The sequence below is a fragment of the Pteronotus mesoamericanus genome, unplaced genomic scaffold, assembly GCF_021234165.1.
Source record: "Pteronotus mesoamericanus isolate MK-2021 breed Mesoamerican mustached bat unplaced genomic scaffold, CSHL_Meso_final scaffold_165, whole genome shotgun sequence".
Lineage (NCBI taxonomy): Eukaryota > Metazoa > Chordata > Mammalia > Chiroptera > Mormoopidae > Pteronotus > Pteronotus mesoamericanus.
The window spans coordinates 7,398,069-7,413,616 of record NW_026555307.1 but is presented as its reverse complement, the minus strand read 5'-3'; the positions used below and the strand labels follow the sequence as shown (position 1 = coordinate 7,413,616).

At 50.3% G+C, this 15,548-nt stretch overlaps 2 protein-coding genes across 2 annotated transcripts in view; both read right to left on the bottom strand.

The window, feature by feature from the left end:
- Nucleotides 1-3: 3 nt before the first annotated feature.
- OVOL3 (ovo like zinc finger 3) lies at nt 4-1,855 on the bottom strand. The gene is made up of 4 exons (XM_054588811.1): nt 1,762-1,855; nt 1,623-1,687; nt 701-902; nt 4-248 (listed from the first exon to the last, which is right to left on the bottom strand). The coding sequence occupies exons 1-4, from the start codon at nt 1,853-1,855 to the stop codon at nt 4-6; spliced, it is 606 nt and encodes a 201-aa protein (XP_054444786.1).
- A 4,510-nt stretch (nt 1,856-6,365) lies between these two features.
- WDR62 (WD repeat domain 62) overlaps nt 6,366-15,548 on the bottom strand; it is a 57,748-nt gene continuing 48,565 nt past the window's right edge. The window contains 13 exon segments of the mRNA XM_054589056.1: nt 6,366-6,629; nt 6,725-6,882; nt 7,437-8,105; nt 8,288-8,348; nt 8,429-8,570; nt 8,681-8,792; nt 9,059-9,193; nt 9,496-9,606; nt 9,973-10,051; nt 10,195-10,219; nt 10,418-10,542; nt 11,854-12,069; nt 13,950-14,002. Of these exon segments, the coding sequence (XP_054445031.1) occupies nt 6,366-6,629; nt 6,725-6,882; nt 7,437-8,105; nt 8,288-8,348; nt 8,429-8,570; nt 8,681-8,792; nt 9,059-9,193; nt 9,496-9,606; nt 9,973-10,051; nt 10,195-10,219; nt 10,418-10,542; nt 11,854-12,069; nt 13,950-14,002 (2,150 nt within the window).

Sequence of the window (15,548 nt, the reverse complement as noted above, 5' to 3'; positions counted from 1 at the left end):
TGTTTATTTGCCTCTCATGATTGGACGCGGGGTGCAGTCTGAAGCAGTATGGTGCAGGGCACAGTGCTGCTCGTAAGTGTCAGGCCTCGAGCTGGTGAAGCCACAGTCCTCGCACACATGCAGCTTCTCACGGCGCTCACGGTAGGCGTAGCTGGCCGGCTGCCCGTGCACCTTGGCAAGATGAGTTTCAAGCGAGCAGCGCTGTGTAAATGCTTTTCCGCAAGCTCCACAGCGGAATGGGCGAATCCCTGTGCAGATAGGCAGAGGGGAAGAGGACAGGGCAATGACCTCAGACCAAAGCCAACCCGCCTTGCCATCTGTGAGATTTCCTCCATTCCTACTACAAGTTCTGCAGGCTTCACCTGCATCCCGCTATCCCCAGACATCTATGTCCTCATCCTCACCAAGTTGTTCCTTCCCTAGGGTCCAGGGAAGCAGAGGGAGGATTCCCCCCTCCCCCCACCCTTCAGTCTGGGACCTGAATCCTATAACCAGTGCCTGTCTTAACACCCGTCAACAGGCCCCTACCCTGGCACTACCTTACACCCACCTACTTCAGTATGCGGTGTTCCAAACCTGATAGCTGGGTCTCTGCCCCACAAAACACGAATGGAGACTCCACATCCAAGGCACCTCCCTCCTTTTTGTCCCATCCTCACCCAGGGTCCAGCAGCCCTTCCATGTCCTTGCCACTGCTCACCAGTGTGAGTCCTCATGTGGCGCTTGAGGTCAAAGCCATCATGAAAGCCCTTGCCACAACAGCTGCACACGTGGCGGCGCGCAGGGCTGTGGCACTTGAGGTGCCTTGTCAGCATGCGCTGCAACGGGAAGGCCTTGGGGCAGAATGGGCAGCCAAGCATCCCAGGGTCCCTGGGAGTGGTGACCAAAGTGCCCTGCATGGGCTGTGTGAGGGACATCGAATTAGACACACAAACACACACTGGAGCAAACAGAGTTCCTAGAACTTGGAACCATGGAGGTCTGGGAAGGTCAGACTATTGTGTGCAAATGCCATTCTTTCTCCAACATCTTCCCTGACCATGCCCTATTACTTTGCCCTTATCTTACTTTATTTTTCCCATAGCACATACTATTTTCCAACATAATATATATTTTCCTAATTTTATTGTCCATACCTGCAGTCCCCGCCAGATTATAAACTGGAAGGAGAGAGTATTTGTTGCTCCTGCTAAATAGCCATTTCTTAGAACAGTTCCTGGCTCTAAATAAATACTGAAATAATCTTGAGCACATTCACACTTGGCTAGTGCTGTCCTTCCAGTGCATGCAGAGTATCTCTTCTAAAAGGCCCCAGTCTCGTCCCCCTCCCCATCCTCCTGTCACCTTGTTTGATCCTCTGACCCATAGGACAGAGAGATTCCTAAGGGTAGAAGCTGTGGCTGCCCACCCTGGGGAAATGGTGCTTGGGATGAGGCCAAACAGCTCACTACTAAGAAATGAAAGGCACTCCCAATGGAGAGAACCATTGGTGGAAAGATTCTGACACTGGAAGGACATGTACAATGAATGGGCTTGGGGAGAAAGAGGCTGTCAGGGCCTGTTGAGGCTGAGTGGGCAGGGGCAAAATTGACCAGGGTCTTGTGGGTCACCTGCAGACTCACCGCTGCCCAGGAGTCCCCAAGGCTGGAACGTCGTCGTGCCGATGGCCCCTCCAGGCTGCTGCAGTCTGAGAAGAGAAACCAGGTAGTGAGGCTTTGTGTTTCCCCTGCCCCTTACCTCCAGGCCTATTGAGGGGCCCACCTGGGACATAGGCGTCTCCCCGGAGCTGGTCAGGCAGGTGACTCCAATTGGGTGGTTGCAGGCGCCTACTTCTGACCAGGAAGGCACGAGGCATCACCTCCGGGAATGGTAAAATGGTTGCACACATACACACACATGCACAGACGGGGCTGCCTCCTCCACCTGCTGTCAGACCTCAGCCCCGGGATGACTATCCCAAGTGGAAAAGGAGGGGGCAGCCATAAAGAAGCCTCACTCTCTCAATGCAAATTTCATGACAGGCCCAGGGAGCAGACACAGTTGGCTCCAATTACCTCTGTCTTGGGGCCCACCATTCCTCCCCATTCTATGACATATTCCTGAGGGTATTCTCCAGACTGCAGAGGGCAGGTAAGTGCTAGGACCCCCAAGGAGGTTAAGCAAGGGCATGACTGCAGCCTAGGCACCTCTTGGGGGTGGGTAGAGAAAATAGAGACCCCAGTGGTTTTGAATGTCTTCTCATAGTATTGATAGGGCCAAGGATCTAAGGGTCTGTTTGCCAGGCAAATCAGTTACTATTGGACATCCAACGGCCTGCTTGGTTATTCAAATTACAGCACCTGTCTGAGGAAGCCGGGCAGTGGGGTAGGGGGGTGACTGTTTGCTCCAGAGGATGGAGGGACAGCAAGGTCTAATAGTTAAGGACAGACAGGGTAAGGATCCAGGTGGTTCATCTTCAAGCAGGAAGCACCACCTCTTTGACCCTCAGATTCCCAGAACTGATGTTCAGCTAGAAGCACACTATTCAGGTGTAGCAGGCATTAAAATACTAATTTGTTAATAGTGCAGCTCCTAGTGACTTCCTGGGACACCTCTCCCGACTCCAGAAACAGCTGAGGACTTTGAGGACCTTACCTCAGCATTCTGGCCAGGCTGTGTTCTACATTGGTCATTGGCCTCTTAACCAGGGGTTAATAATTTTGAATATTCCTCCTCATGCAGTTATTCTCATTTATTCACCCAACAATTCTCTGAGCTCCAACCATAGACCAGCCCTAGCTCAGCACTGAAAATGAACACAAAGCCTAGTCCCTGGGGGAGACACACCAGTGACCGCCTAGAATGACCAAGGCATTATGGGGGAAGTACAGGCAGAGTGAGCCAAGCTGTGATGGGTAGAACGCAGGAGGGCTGAGGGAGGGTGGGAGAAGCTCTTGATCCAGCCTAAGGGTTGAGTGACAACTTCCTGGGTATGAGCCCTGGACAAAGAAGAGGGTTAGAGTGAAAGGGGAGAGTGTTCCAGGCAGAGGGAACAGCCTATACAAGGGTTTGGTGATGAAAGAATCAATATTCATTTCTTCACATTCCCTATAGTTCTGCTGATTCATTTGGAGAAGCTAGGGAGGCAGCGCTGAGAGTCTGCTAGCCCAGAGCTTTGCTGCTTTATCTCTGCAGGACCTGGAACAAGTCATTTCTTGCTGAGCCTATTTCTTCATCTGGAAAATGGGACTAACGAGTCTCCCTATATGTATAGTTTGTGTTGAAGATCCATGCAGATCATGGGAGAGTGCTGAGCATGGTGGCTGGCATGTGGCAGACATATAAACAGAGGAGTTGTTGGGAAGTCTTGAGGGGTGGAGTGGCTAGGTGAGCATCTGTTTCAACTGACCCATCTGTAAAATGGATCAGTTTAAGTGCTGCCATTTCACAGTTGTTGGATTTCGTGCAGCCATGACTTTTTTTTGCCTGGCACAGGTCTGGAAGCTCAGTGTCTAGGAGCTGTCCATTGTGGAGTGCAGGGGCCAGGCTGCACTAAATGAGCTGGTGAGGGGGAACCATTCCGTTTCTGCTTAGGTGCCTAGTTCTCCATGCTCAACACAGTGTGTCATGGGGGAATTGATTCCTCTGTTGTTGCTTAAAACATTTGAGAGAAGAAACCTGGGGTTGGGTGTCTTTATATTCCCCCAGACTCCCTTTCTGCCCTGCTCTGTGTGGGAGGCTGACTTGGGTGGGCAGCATCATCTGAGCTCCTATGCCTTCTGGCTTCCAGTAGGGTACAAACAGTGGGGGGCCATACAGATGTGGGGAGGGATTCTCCCAACTCCCTCCCTGTTGGGTTGCCAGAGGCACATGTCCCCTCAGGGCAGCCCTCTTTTCAGGATTTGCTCTTTGGGGTTTCACTTCACTCCCTTCGGCCTCACGAGTGCGGGCGGTGACAGCGCTCGTCTGGTACCAGGTCTAACGTGCTATGATTTCATTCTTCCCTGCCCACTCCTTTGCAATTTATTCCTTCACTAAACTCTCTGAAATATCTCAAATGAACATGTTGTCCTCTTTGTGCTGAGATCCTGTTGGTCTATAAACCACTTGCACACATATTCATCAGCAGCAGTTTCTTAACCAGCTGGTTTGTCCAAGAGAAAGTCTCGTCTTTCTGATCTGAAGAGCTTGACCTTTGGAAGCAGAGAGCAGCAGATACACTAGATTCTCCTAAACTATCAGCCCACCTCGTTTTGTACTGAGAACCCGATTTTGTTTTGTCCAGCACAAGAGAGATCGGTGGTACAAACACATCAAAGCAATCTCCATTCCCATTGCCCATGACTGCTCTGAAGGGGAAGGCTTCTAGGAAGAAATCTAATTTTTTTCCTCCACTACCCTAGCAGCTGCCCTGCTTTGTGCCTTTGCTATTGGTTGGGTAGAGGGGTACTGCTGAGTGCATGGTGGATGTAATTGTGAGAGCCTAAACTGGAAGGTGAAACTCAGGGTCAGAGGGTGATAAGAGCAGAGACATAATCAAGAATAACAAATGTCCCTTACAGTATGTGTCCCTATAAGCCAGGTGTTTGCTACTTGGAGTTGAAGGCTTACTAATACAGGCTGGGAGACGGGGTAAATTTCCCAAGGGATAGAGCCTCACATTGGTTCCCTGGGTGTCCAGGGCCCTGAACCCCAAACCTTGCCTCAAGGACTTGGGTGACTGCGGCCAAGCTAGGCAGGAGCAAAGAGAATGCTTCTCCAGTCTTTAAGGGTGGCCTGTGGGCCTGGGCAAGAAATCTCCTGGCAGAGATGCAGCCCAATTATGAGGCCTGGACCACATGGGCTCACTAAGGCAGGGAGAGGGAGCTTTGAAAAATAAACAAAACTGGCCATCTCCCCAAACACCAATATCAGGGACTTTAGCGGGGAAAATTGTGCTGTGAATGTTTCTTGGATTTGAATGTCATGAAGCAACAGGGCCCTGCCTGGTGTGATCTTTCTTTCTCCCGCCCTTTCCCCGCAGCTCTATTCCAGCTGTCCTGGCTTTGTTGGTTTCTCACATATACGTTTGATCCCCTCATGGAGCCTTTGCACTGGCTGTTCTGTCTGCCTGTATACTTTTCTGAGATGTCCACAGGGCTTGTATCCTCTATCAACCCTCAGCTCAAATATCACCTCAGAATGGCCTTCTCTGATACTCGAACCAGCATAGTGAATTCCCTTAGTTTATCTAGTTAATAATTTTAATTCTTCTGTGTTTTGCTCTCTAGGTGAATGCCACAGAGCAGATGCTTTGTTGGTTCTGTTCCTCACTGTACCCCTAATATGTAGAACAGTGAGAGACACCTGGGTGCCAGCAGGGTTTTTTTTTTTTTAAACAATTGCATGATTGGTTCTGACATGTCTCAATGTTTATGAAGGCAGCACTGGGCCATGTCCTCATGTTCAAAGGTCCAGCTCTTCCACCAGGTAAGCCTAGGATTGAATCTCAGCTCTATGGGACCCTGGACAAGACACTGGATTCTCCCTGAACATTTCTGGAGGGCCATGACCATCAAACAAAGCAGGGAGAAACAGGCAAGTGGGGGTTCAGGCCACAAGAATCCGCATGGTAGAACAGTGGTTTAGGAGAGGGCCCCACCCCTGCTGGCTTCCTTTATATACACTTGGGACAGGGGGGGCCTTTGTGGTCACAAGAGTGGCCCTCTTAGCTAACATGCCATGTGACCAGATGCCTGCTGCCTGGGGAAGCCGGTATCACTGCTGGCAGCTCATAGGATCTTGAAGTTGGACACAGTCCTCTTGCTGTCCAGCTGCTGGGTGGCCTGGGCATGCTGCCCAGATTGTCCAGTTGATAAACCTGTTTGTCTCTCCTCAATTTCCCCTGCTGCAGATGGGGACAAAAACCTGGACCTCAGAGGATTTGGCATGGGCCAGGCCCAGGGGCCAGTGGTGTGGTACTGGTTGTCAGGGTCTGGCACATGGTGATCACAGCAGCTCCATTGGGTTCTTGGGCATCAGCAGGGGTAGGGAACGACTGACCCTTTCCTGGGGTAGAGCTGGGGCCCATTAGGCAAGGACTACACGTGATTCCTCAATAGGCCAGTAGGATGGGGATGAGCGACATGGGACTATCATTACTGCAGTTCCCAAACTTCTTGGGGATGTTGGTCCCATGTTCCCATTGACAGATTCTGTGAACAGGGCTTATGTGAGTTCCCTGAGCTGGCCTACCAGAGATATTGTTCTCTACCCTCCCTCCCTGCATCCACCTGAAAGGGGGTTTTGTGGATGTGCCAGCATAGGCACCAGGAACCATTTCTCCAAGTTGTCAGTTTATTTGCTTTTAATATCTGTTCATCAGAAAATAGCAGGGCTGCTGGCCCTCAGTCCTCCTGTGCCCTCCTCCGCACGGCCTGCACCAGGAGCTCCGAGTAATGTTCCAGCAGGGCACGCAAGTCTGGGCTAGCCAGAGGGCACAATGTAGGTGGGGAGGGAGGACCTGGGCTGGCCAGGGCCTGGGCTGGGGCCGCATCACTCCCAACCAGCCAGCCGTTGGCCTCTAACTGGCTGTGGATCCAAAGGAAGGTGGAGGCCAGCTCAGTCCGTGCCTGCTGCTGCTTGGTATTCAACTGGCCACTGGAAACCATCTGCAAGGAGTGCTGACCTTATTAGGGACCACTCAGGTCAGGTTGTCCCAGAGCATCCCTTTAGCCCTTTCCCCTGACTTTGGGGCTTGGCTCACCAGGTGGTAAAGGTCCAGGGCTTCTTGGAAGGCAGTCTGCAGTTTGTGCACGATGGTCCCCACCCTGATCAGCTCAAAGGGAACCGGGGAGAGGACTCTAGCTGGCACCCCAGGCTCCCCCCAGTGTCCACGGCTGTCCTGGACTACATTGAGCGCATCTAGGAGTAGAGAGGAGGGAATGAGAAAGATACCTCTACTATATAACTGGTCTAAGAGAGACCAGGGGGGCTGGGCCAAACCCAATTGTTGTCCCTCTGCCTGGAATACTTCCCTCAGTCTGCAAGGCTCCCTCCCCTACCCTCCTGCAGGTCTCTGTTCAGATACCACCTTCTCTCTGAAGCCTTTTCTCATCATCCTGTTTAAAGATGTAACCATTGTCCCCACTTCCCACTCCCTAAAGCCTTTCTCTTATTTCTCTCCTGAGCACACATCACTTCATGATACACTTAACACTTTACGCATAGATTTAGTTTAGGCATCTTCCCCAATTAAGGTGTCAGTTCTCTGTAGTTGTTTACCACCACAGCCCATCCATGTCCTCAGGGTCTAGAACAAAAAGCCCAACACATACAAAGTGCTCACTAAATAGTTCAGTGAATGAATGAATGGCACAGCCCCTGTGGTCAGGTCAAGTGCCCACCTTTGGAGCTGAGCTAGTTGTTACATGGGGTGAGCTTAGGAGACAACACCTTATCCCAAGGGTGACACTCACCAGGGGTGAGCTCCAGGAGGGATGTGATGCTGCCAGGGCCCCCAGACATGGCCTCTGGAAGTGAGGGTCGGTCGGTGTGGGCAGGGGTGTTGAGGGACCCAGGGGCCAGAAGCCTTGGGAGAAAGGTGGAGTTGTGGAGCCTCAGGGAGCTCACATCTATGGGAGCTGGGAAGCTAGCTCTTGTAACTGTGACATCAGGCTGGGTGGCCACAGGTTCCTGGGACCAGACACAAGTAGTAGTTGACTCCTGTGGGGGTGGGGGCACTAAGAGCCTGTCACAGACGCCTGACAGGGTCTGTTTGAGGCTGGCCTGGGCTTCATGGTTGCCCTGGGAAGTCAGGGCAGGCTCTTGGCCCTTGCTGTCAGAACTGGGTGCTGCTGTAGTGGTGATGATGGACTGAAGCTCCTGGTCCAGGGAGGCCAGCTCCCCCATGGATGACGGCCTGCAGAGGGGTCTGGTCAATTCAGCCAGGACAGGGTCCTCAATGTCCTCAAGGGAGATGCTGTGTGACATCTTTGCATAGGAGCTGGCAGCAGCCTCCATGTGGGAGCAGGTAGAGGAGCTGTGGAGGCCTGGAATGAGTAGGGCTGTGGGCCTCAGAGGCTTCCTGTCTGTGGGCAGCATTGAGAAAGAAGGGATGCAGGAAGGCAGGCCTGTGAGGCAGGGGGCTGTAAAGAAAGCAGCTGGTTCACTCTCACACCCAAGCTGCAGAAATGATAGACAGGGCCCCACCCCAGGGTGGCTGCAGGGTCTAAATGGACCATGCCCATCCCCACCCATGGTTTAACTGGACACTCAGGGCCATTTGCTGAGAAGCTCAGGGCTGTTTAGTAGGGATGGTGACACTCACTCAGTGGGCACCAGGCCTCCAGGGTGTCAAGAGTCTCCTTAGCCTTTCCCCCAGGGAGGACCTGCAAGCAGAGCCATGAGGTGAGGACAGGGCCTCCCAGTTCCCAGTCCTATGTCCCGAGGAGGTGGCCCAAGTACTCACGTTGGTCCTGTCTGGGAAGGCGTAGCTAGTACCTGCTCTCAGAGGCTCTGCTCTGGGCTGGTTTCCCCCGAGGTCCATCACTTTGACCTCTGGGGACTTCAGGAGGTTCAAGGGCAGCCGGGAAGGGAAGGTGTGGTTGAGCCTGTGGGAGGAAACCAGGCAGTTGTGTCTGCCCTGGGGGTGCTTGAGAGGATACAGCTCCACCCTGGGGGAATAGAGAGCTGGAATGTTCACTAGTTCACCAGCGCCTACCTGGATGTCTTCTGGAAGCGTGAGTGAAACTGGGCTGACATGCTCAGCCGGGGATTTAGAAAGTCCTCATCCTCAGAGGCTGTCACATCTCTTAGGGATCTGTGAAAGAGCTCTAGGGAAAGATGCCAAGGGAAACCTCAGAGTCCCTCCAGCCAACTAGTTCTAGGTCCAGGCAGATCCTCAAAAACCCCCATCAATAGACAACACACAGCAACTGTAGCAGGAAAAGGAAACCATGCAGCTTAGTCCTTAAGATAAAACATGCCCTCCCACTACCCTCAGCAGCCCTGCTGGGGAAAGCCCTAACCCAGAGATGCCCACACTGTGCTTAGCACTGGATGGTCCACCTAGGCAGGGCTGAGAGGGGCAGGGCCCTACCCTCAGGGTGGGCGTCAGTAAGTGTCTCAAAGTGGTGCCGGAGAAACTTCTCTTGCTCAGGTGTCTGGGGCAGGGAGCCATTGGATATGTCTGGTACCTCAGGCTGGGACAACTCTTCTGTAGTTCCTGGGCATTCTGTGGAGAGGCAAAGCAGGAAGGCAGGAGAGAACCTTCAATACCATGAGTCATGGCAGACAGCTGATAAACATATCAGACACTTCACAAGAGAGAAAGCTGGACTCACCCAGCATATGCCTTGTTGCCACCAGGCCGAGAAGGAAACTAACAGCTCTGCCTTCCAGGTAAGCCTTAGTGGGCACCAAGTGTGCAGCTGATGTGGGGCCAGTTTTATGTATCATGACCATTCCCTAAACAGGCCCACGCACTGCCCTTCCTTGTGCCTGGCCCCTATTTACTTGGTATGCGGGGGGGTCGGCGGGGGAGGGTGGTAATTATCATGTCAAACTAAGGGTCTGGGTCCAGGTGTGGAAGGGAGGAAGGGATGGTGGGGAAGGTATGTTCCAAGAAGGCCTCTGAATCCCCTGAGTCTAAAGGAGCAGAGAGGCGATGTTATGGGGAAGTCAGAGGCCCAAAGCCAGGTCCTTTTTTGGGTGAGTCAGGTAAGAAGCCCAATTTTGGGGGGCTTCAGTTTCCCCATTTGGAAACTGGGGATGATAATACCTGTACCTATTTTTATGGACAAACAAGGTTACACTTGTAGGAAGTGGCAGAGCTGGGCTTCCATCGGTGGGCAGCTGGGCTCCAGAGTCCTCTGGGAACATCAAGGACCGTATCTGTCTTCTGCAACACTCTTGAGTTTCAGGAAGGCTGGGTCAAGGTCATCATCAGTGCCCAGAAAGGGGTCTAGACAGATCAATAGACTATGGCAGCGTCCTTGCCCGACCCTCACTCACCCTCAAGTTTGCTCTGATCCTTCGAGCCCATGGAGGAGACCCCAAGGTAGAAGTCATCTTGCTGGTCTTCAGGTTCCCCCTTCACCACCTTCCAGCCACACTTGCTGCAATGTCAATATGGGCAGGGCGAGGGAATGATAACATAATATTTAGTAAACAACTGGCCCCTACACGGAACCCTGAGGCATCTGCACCCTGCTCCTCTTGGGTGCACTACCTTGCCTCTCCTGCCTCCTCCAAAGGCTCCCTTCCTCCAGGAGTCCCTTGTACCTCCACCTCGAACCATGGAAATGGGCTGCAGGGCTGGGCTCCTGTTCCATCAGGACCATACCCCTTTCTCTCCACTCCCACAGGCCCACTGGGAGAGCAGTTCTTCCAGAGCATGCCTGCCAGCTGAGACTTCCTCTCTCCAACTAAGACTCCCCTTGGTGCAAAGGACACTTACCTGTCTGTCCCTGGGACTGGCACTTCCGCCTCTAGGGAGATGCTGACCTCTCTGGCTTCAGAAGACTCCCTCTGTAGGGGCAGGAAGGAGGGATTCCTACAGCCATCTTCCTGAGGATTCTCTGACTGTGGGTAAAAGGGCACAGCCATCGGAGGCAGCTGTGGCAACCAGGACACTTGCAGGCTTCTAAGTGTTATGGTAAAGATGTCAGGGATAATGTCATCCCCCACTGTGGGATGCTCACTGTGCACCAGGGCCTGGGCCAAGCCCTTTGTTCACCACAAGCTCACTCCACGCCCAACTGCATTATAAAAGTCTATTCATATGAAGTTCAAGGACAGGCAAACCAGTCCATGCTGAGAGGTCAGAATGCTGCTTACCTTGGGTTAAAGTACTAACTGGGAGGGGAATAGGGGGTCTTCCTGGAGGTAGAAAATGCTCTATATTTTAACCTGGGTGGCACATATACATAGAAATATATACAGGTAACAATTCATCAAGCTATTTACCTAAGCTTTGTGCACATAACTGTATGTATATTGTGCCACAATAAAAAGAAAACATATAATAGGATAAAAAAATTTATTTGGAAAATAATAAGAGCTAAAATTGCTTTAGTACCGCAAATGGGACCAGTGCTTTAGTACCTCAAATGGGCCCAGTCCCTATTCTTAGCATTGGATTTCTGTAAAAGTCCTCTGAGGGCTTTTAAAAAAAATAAAAATAAAAATAAGATTTTATTTATTTTTTGAGAGAGAAGGAAAGAGAAGGAGAAAGAGAGGGAGAGAAACATCAATGTGAGAGAGAAACATCAACTGGCTGCCTTATGTACGTGCCCCAGCTGGGGACCAAACTCATAATCCTGGCATGTGTTCTGACCAGGAATCGAACTGGCCACCTTTTTGCTTTGCAGGATGATGCCCAACCAACTGAGCTATACCAGTCAGGGCTGACGGCTATTTTTTAATGGCCATTTTCAAGAGATCTTTTTGGTCACCTTTTTTTTTTTTACGTCCATATTTTTGAAGACTGAGGGCCAGAGAGGCAAGCCTTGCTCTAATTCACACAACTGGGAAGAGGTAGGGCCAGTCTCCACTTGTTCAAATGCCCTCCACTCAAGCACGGGCCTGCTCTTGGGCCCAAACTCTTAACCCCCAAAGAGACCCACCTCTCAGATTCCTGATCTGCCCTAGGAAGTCTCACTGTGCACCAGGGCTGGGTAGTGTTTAAAGCCAAGAGACTGGGTGGGGTTCATGCAGTGTCCCTGGCTCTCATTGGAGTTGGTGATCACTGCCCCCTGCCATCTCAGGCTGTCCTCTCTCACCCCTGGAGTGGGACAGTCAGCCATATTTTCAAAATGAGAGCACTGAGGTGCAAAGTCTGGAGCAGACAGTGGTGCAGTGGCTCTAGGCTGGGCTGTAGCAGGAAGTCCTTACCTCACTCAGCAGGCCTGCCAGGTTCTGTGGCTCCAGTGTGTCCAGGATGGAGTCGTCCAGGCTGTCAGACTTCATGGGGGTAAAGAAGCAATCCATGTCATGGACCAGGATGGTCTTGAGGGGTTCCTGGTCAGCCCGCTCTGCCCAGCGACCATGTGGCTGGTAGCTGCGCTTGGCGCGGAATGCAGAGCCATCCACCACATTGTCCTCTCCTAGCTGGGGGTGACAGAATGATCAGCCAGCCAGCCAAGTGATCACCAACTCCAGTGAGAGCCAGGGACACTGCATGAACCCCATCCAGTCTCTTGGCTTTAAACACTACCCAGAAATAACTTCCAGACATCTATCTCCAGCCTGAACCTCGTTCTTAAACTTCAGAAGCACACATGCAACTGCTCTACAATCCACATGGATGTTTAGTGGACATTTCAAAGCAAACATGTTTAAAACTGATCCCCTCCTCCCCAAACCTGCTTTTCCTAAAGCCTTTCCTGTCTCAGCTATTCTTTCCAGTTGTCCAGACCCCAAACCTTGAGGTCATCTTTCATTCGTCTTACTCTGTCCCTCATACTCCACATTGTATTTCTTCAGCAAATTCTGTCAGCCCTGCCATTCAAACACATCCAAGATACAGCCACTTCTCCTCCCGCCCTGGTCCAGCCCACCGCTGCCTACTACCAAGACTGTTGCTTGAGATACAGAGAAGGCTGGGTGTTTGAGGTTTTGGAGCCAGCCTGCCTACAATGAATCCCACATCCTATAATTCCTAGCTGTGTGACCCTGGACAAGTTACTTAACCTCTCTGGGCCTCTATCTGTGAAATGGGGTTATGAACAGCCCCTGCCTCAATGAGAATTAAATGAGATAACACATACAAAAGACTTAGAACAAAGCCCACACAAAGTAAATGTACAGTGATTATTTGATGAATGCAACTGCAATTCTAATATGCACTGATAAGGGGAAGCTTGGGGACCTGAGAGAGCATGTCCAGATACCCTGACCTGGTCTGCAGAGAAGGGGATAGCAGGGGAGTATTTTCCTGTAGGCTTTGAGCTGAGGTCTGACATTATTCCAACCTATGGTTTAGGATTCTGCTACCAGCTTCTAAGCCACTAGCTCCAAGTCTGCCTTTCTTCCAAGAAAACAATCACTCACTCAATCTTAACATTGTCTGGATTTCTCTCTTCCTCTCACAATCCAATCATTTGGCTCTACTTTCAAAATCCCTCTAGAATCCAACCATTTTTTTTCCTCCTGCTCCAGCCTCCAATCTTTCCTGCCTGGATTATCTCAGCAGTCTATTCCCTAGTCCCCCTGCTTCCCTCTCAGAGTCTGTTTCCAACAAGTAGCCACAGGGACCTGTTAATACATGAGTTAGATCATGGCCATCCCCGGCTCTGAGCCCTCCCTTGACTCCATCTCACTCACTGCAAAAGGAAAAAAAATAAGTGGAGAAGGACAACAAGGAGTATCAAGGGTGTACACCACAACCCACATGGCCCCACACCATCTGGCCCCCATTGGCCCCCTGAGCCCTTCTCCCATTCTCCTCCTTATCTACCCTCAACCCAGGCACCTGAGTGCCCCTGAACTTTCTCGAACATATTAAGCACAATTCTGCCTCATGGCCTTTGCTCTTTCAAACTGGTCTCTCTGCCTGGAAAATTCTTTCCCAGGATCTGCATTTCTCACTTCAACTCTGCTCAAATATCATCTTCCCAGTGAAGCCTTTTCTGTTTACTCTAAAATTGTCACCCTTCTCCCAATACTCCTTATTTTCCTTTTCAATTTTTTTTCCTCCATAGCACTTAGTTTACTATGGATATTGTCTGTCTCCCACACAAGCAAATGAGCCTGTGAAGGCAGAAATTTTGTCTCCTTTTGTTTACTGCCGTGTCTCAATGCCTAGCAGAGGGAAGGTGCCTAGCAAATACATGTTGCATGAATGAAAGACTATCTAAGCTGAGGCTAGAAGGGCGATGGGGTTCTCCAGGGAAAAGAGAGATGTAAGGTGTGGGGAGCACTCTTAGAAGAAACAAAACCATGGAGGAGGGTAGCCTTACTTTGCCAGCCCCCAGGCATCCCAGACTCACCAGCCGCTTTGCCCAGAGTGGCAGCTTGCCATTGGTCAGCAGGCACCGAGGGTCTGAAGAGACACATGGAATCCATGAAAAGAGAATAAAGAACCCAACAGACAAATGGGCAACAAACATAAACAAGCAATCCTCTAAACACTATAGAAAACCACAAACATGTTAAAAGATGCGCAACCTCACTCATTGTCAGGGAAATGCACATTTACATAACGGGATATAATGTTTTACCCCTAAGGTTTGACCAAATTAAAATGCTTCATACTATCAAATGCTGGCAAAAATATGAGGGAAGGAAGGGCTTAACACTGACTGCTGGGTAGGGCATGAGGAGGGCCCTTGGAGTTCTCTTTTAAAAGAAAAAGTGTACTAACCCCAGGGCCCAGCAGTGCCAGTCCTTGGCTTCTCTCTTGGAGAAACACTCTCACACAGGTCCAGCGGGGAGGCCCAGGCACTTAGCCTCCTTCACAGCAGTATAAAGTTAGAAAAAAGCTAAATGCCCACCCAGAGGGAGTAATTTAAAGTACCCTTACTATGTTGCCAGTTAAAAGAGGAAGCCTGTGCTTTGTATCCACCAATGTACAGGTGGATAAGATACTTTTGAGAGGAAAAAGATACAGAATGATATCTTTAGTATAATAGTTTATGGGCATAAATATGTGTTTCCTATGGATATATACATATGATTCTTAATGCTAAGGGAAAGGCCTATAACGATTTACATGGAACTCATAAAAGGGGTCACCCCTCCACCCGGCTTGCCGGGGGCAGATTAAGAGACTTCCAGCCAAGACATAGGCGCAGGTAAATATGCTTTGCCTCCACGCACAACTACAGCAAAAATTACAACTAAACTGCAAAACAAACATCACCCAGATTCGTCAGAAAATCAAGCTGCATGGAAGTCCAACAACCAATGATTTAAAGAAGGCTCATTCATCTAGATGTGTTTCTTTTCTACAATAGGCCATTCTACTAAGACAGGAAATCAAAGCAGCTCTACCTGATACACAGAAATAAATACAGGGAGGCTGCCAAACAGAGAAGACAAAGAAATGTGGCTCAAATGAAAGAACAGAACAAAACTCCAGGAAAAGAACTAAATGAAATGGAGATAAGCAACCCAGCAGCTGCACAGTTAAAAACACTGGTTACCACGATGCTCAAAGGAATCATTGGGTACTGTAACAGCATAAAAAAGACCCAGGCAGAAATGAAGGTTGCATTAAGAGAAATAAGAGAAATCTACACGGAACCAACAGTGGAGGGGATGAAGCCGAGATTCAAATCAATGATTTGTAACAAAAAGAAGAAAAAAGCATTCCGTCAGAAGAGCAAGAAGAAAAAAGAATTTAAAAATATGAGAATAGAACAAGAAGCCTCTGGGACATTTCCAAACATACCAACATCTGAATTACAGGGGTGCCAGAAGGAGAAGAGGAAGAGCAAGAACTTGAAAACTTATTTGAAAAAATAAAAGAAAGCTTCCTTAATTTGGTAAAGGAAACAGACATACAAGTCCAGGAAGCATTGAAAGTCCCAAACAAGTTGGACCCAAAGAGGACCATACCAAGACACATCGTAATTAAAATGCCAAAG

Excerpts from the sequence above, each read along its gene's own strand:
- OVOL3 (XM_054588811.1), bottom strand. The coding sequence starts at position 1,855 with ATGCCTCGTGCCTTCCTGGTCAGAAGTAGGCGCCTGCAACCACCCAAT. Across the intron at positions 903-1,622 it reads TTGGGGACTCCTGGGCAGCG|CCCATGCAGGGCACTTTGGT; the intron begins GTGAGTCTGCAG and ends TCCCTCACACAG. Across the intron at positions 249-700 it reads CCACATGAGGACTCACACTG|GGATTCGCCCATTCCGCTGT; the intron begins GTGAGCAGTGGC and ends CTATCTGCACAG.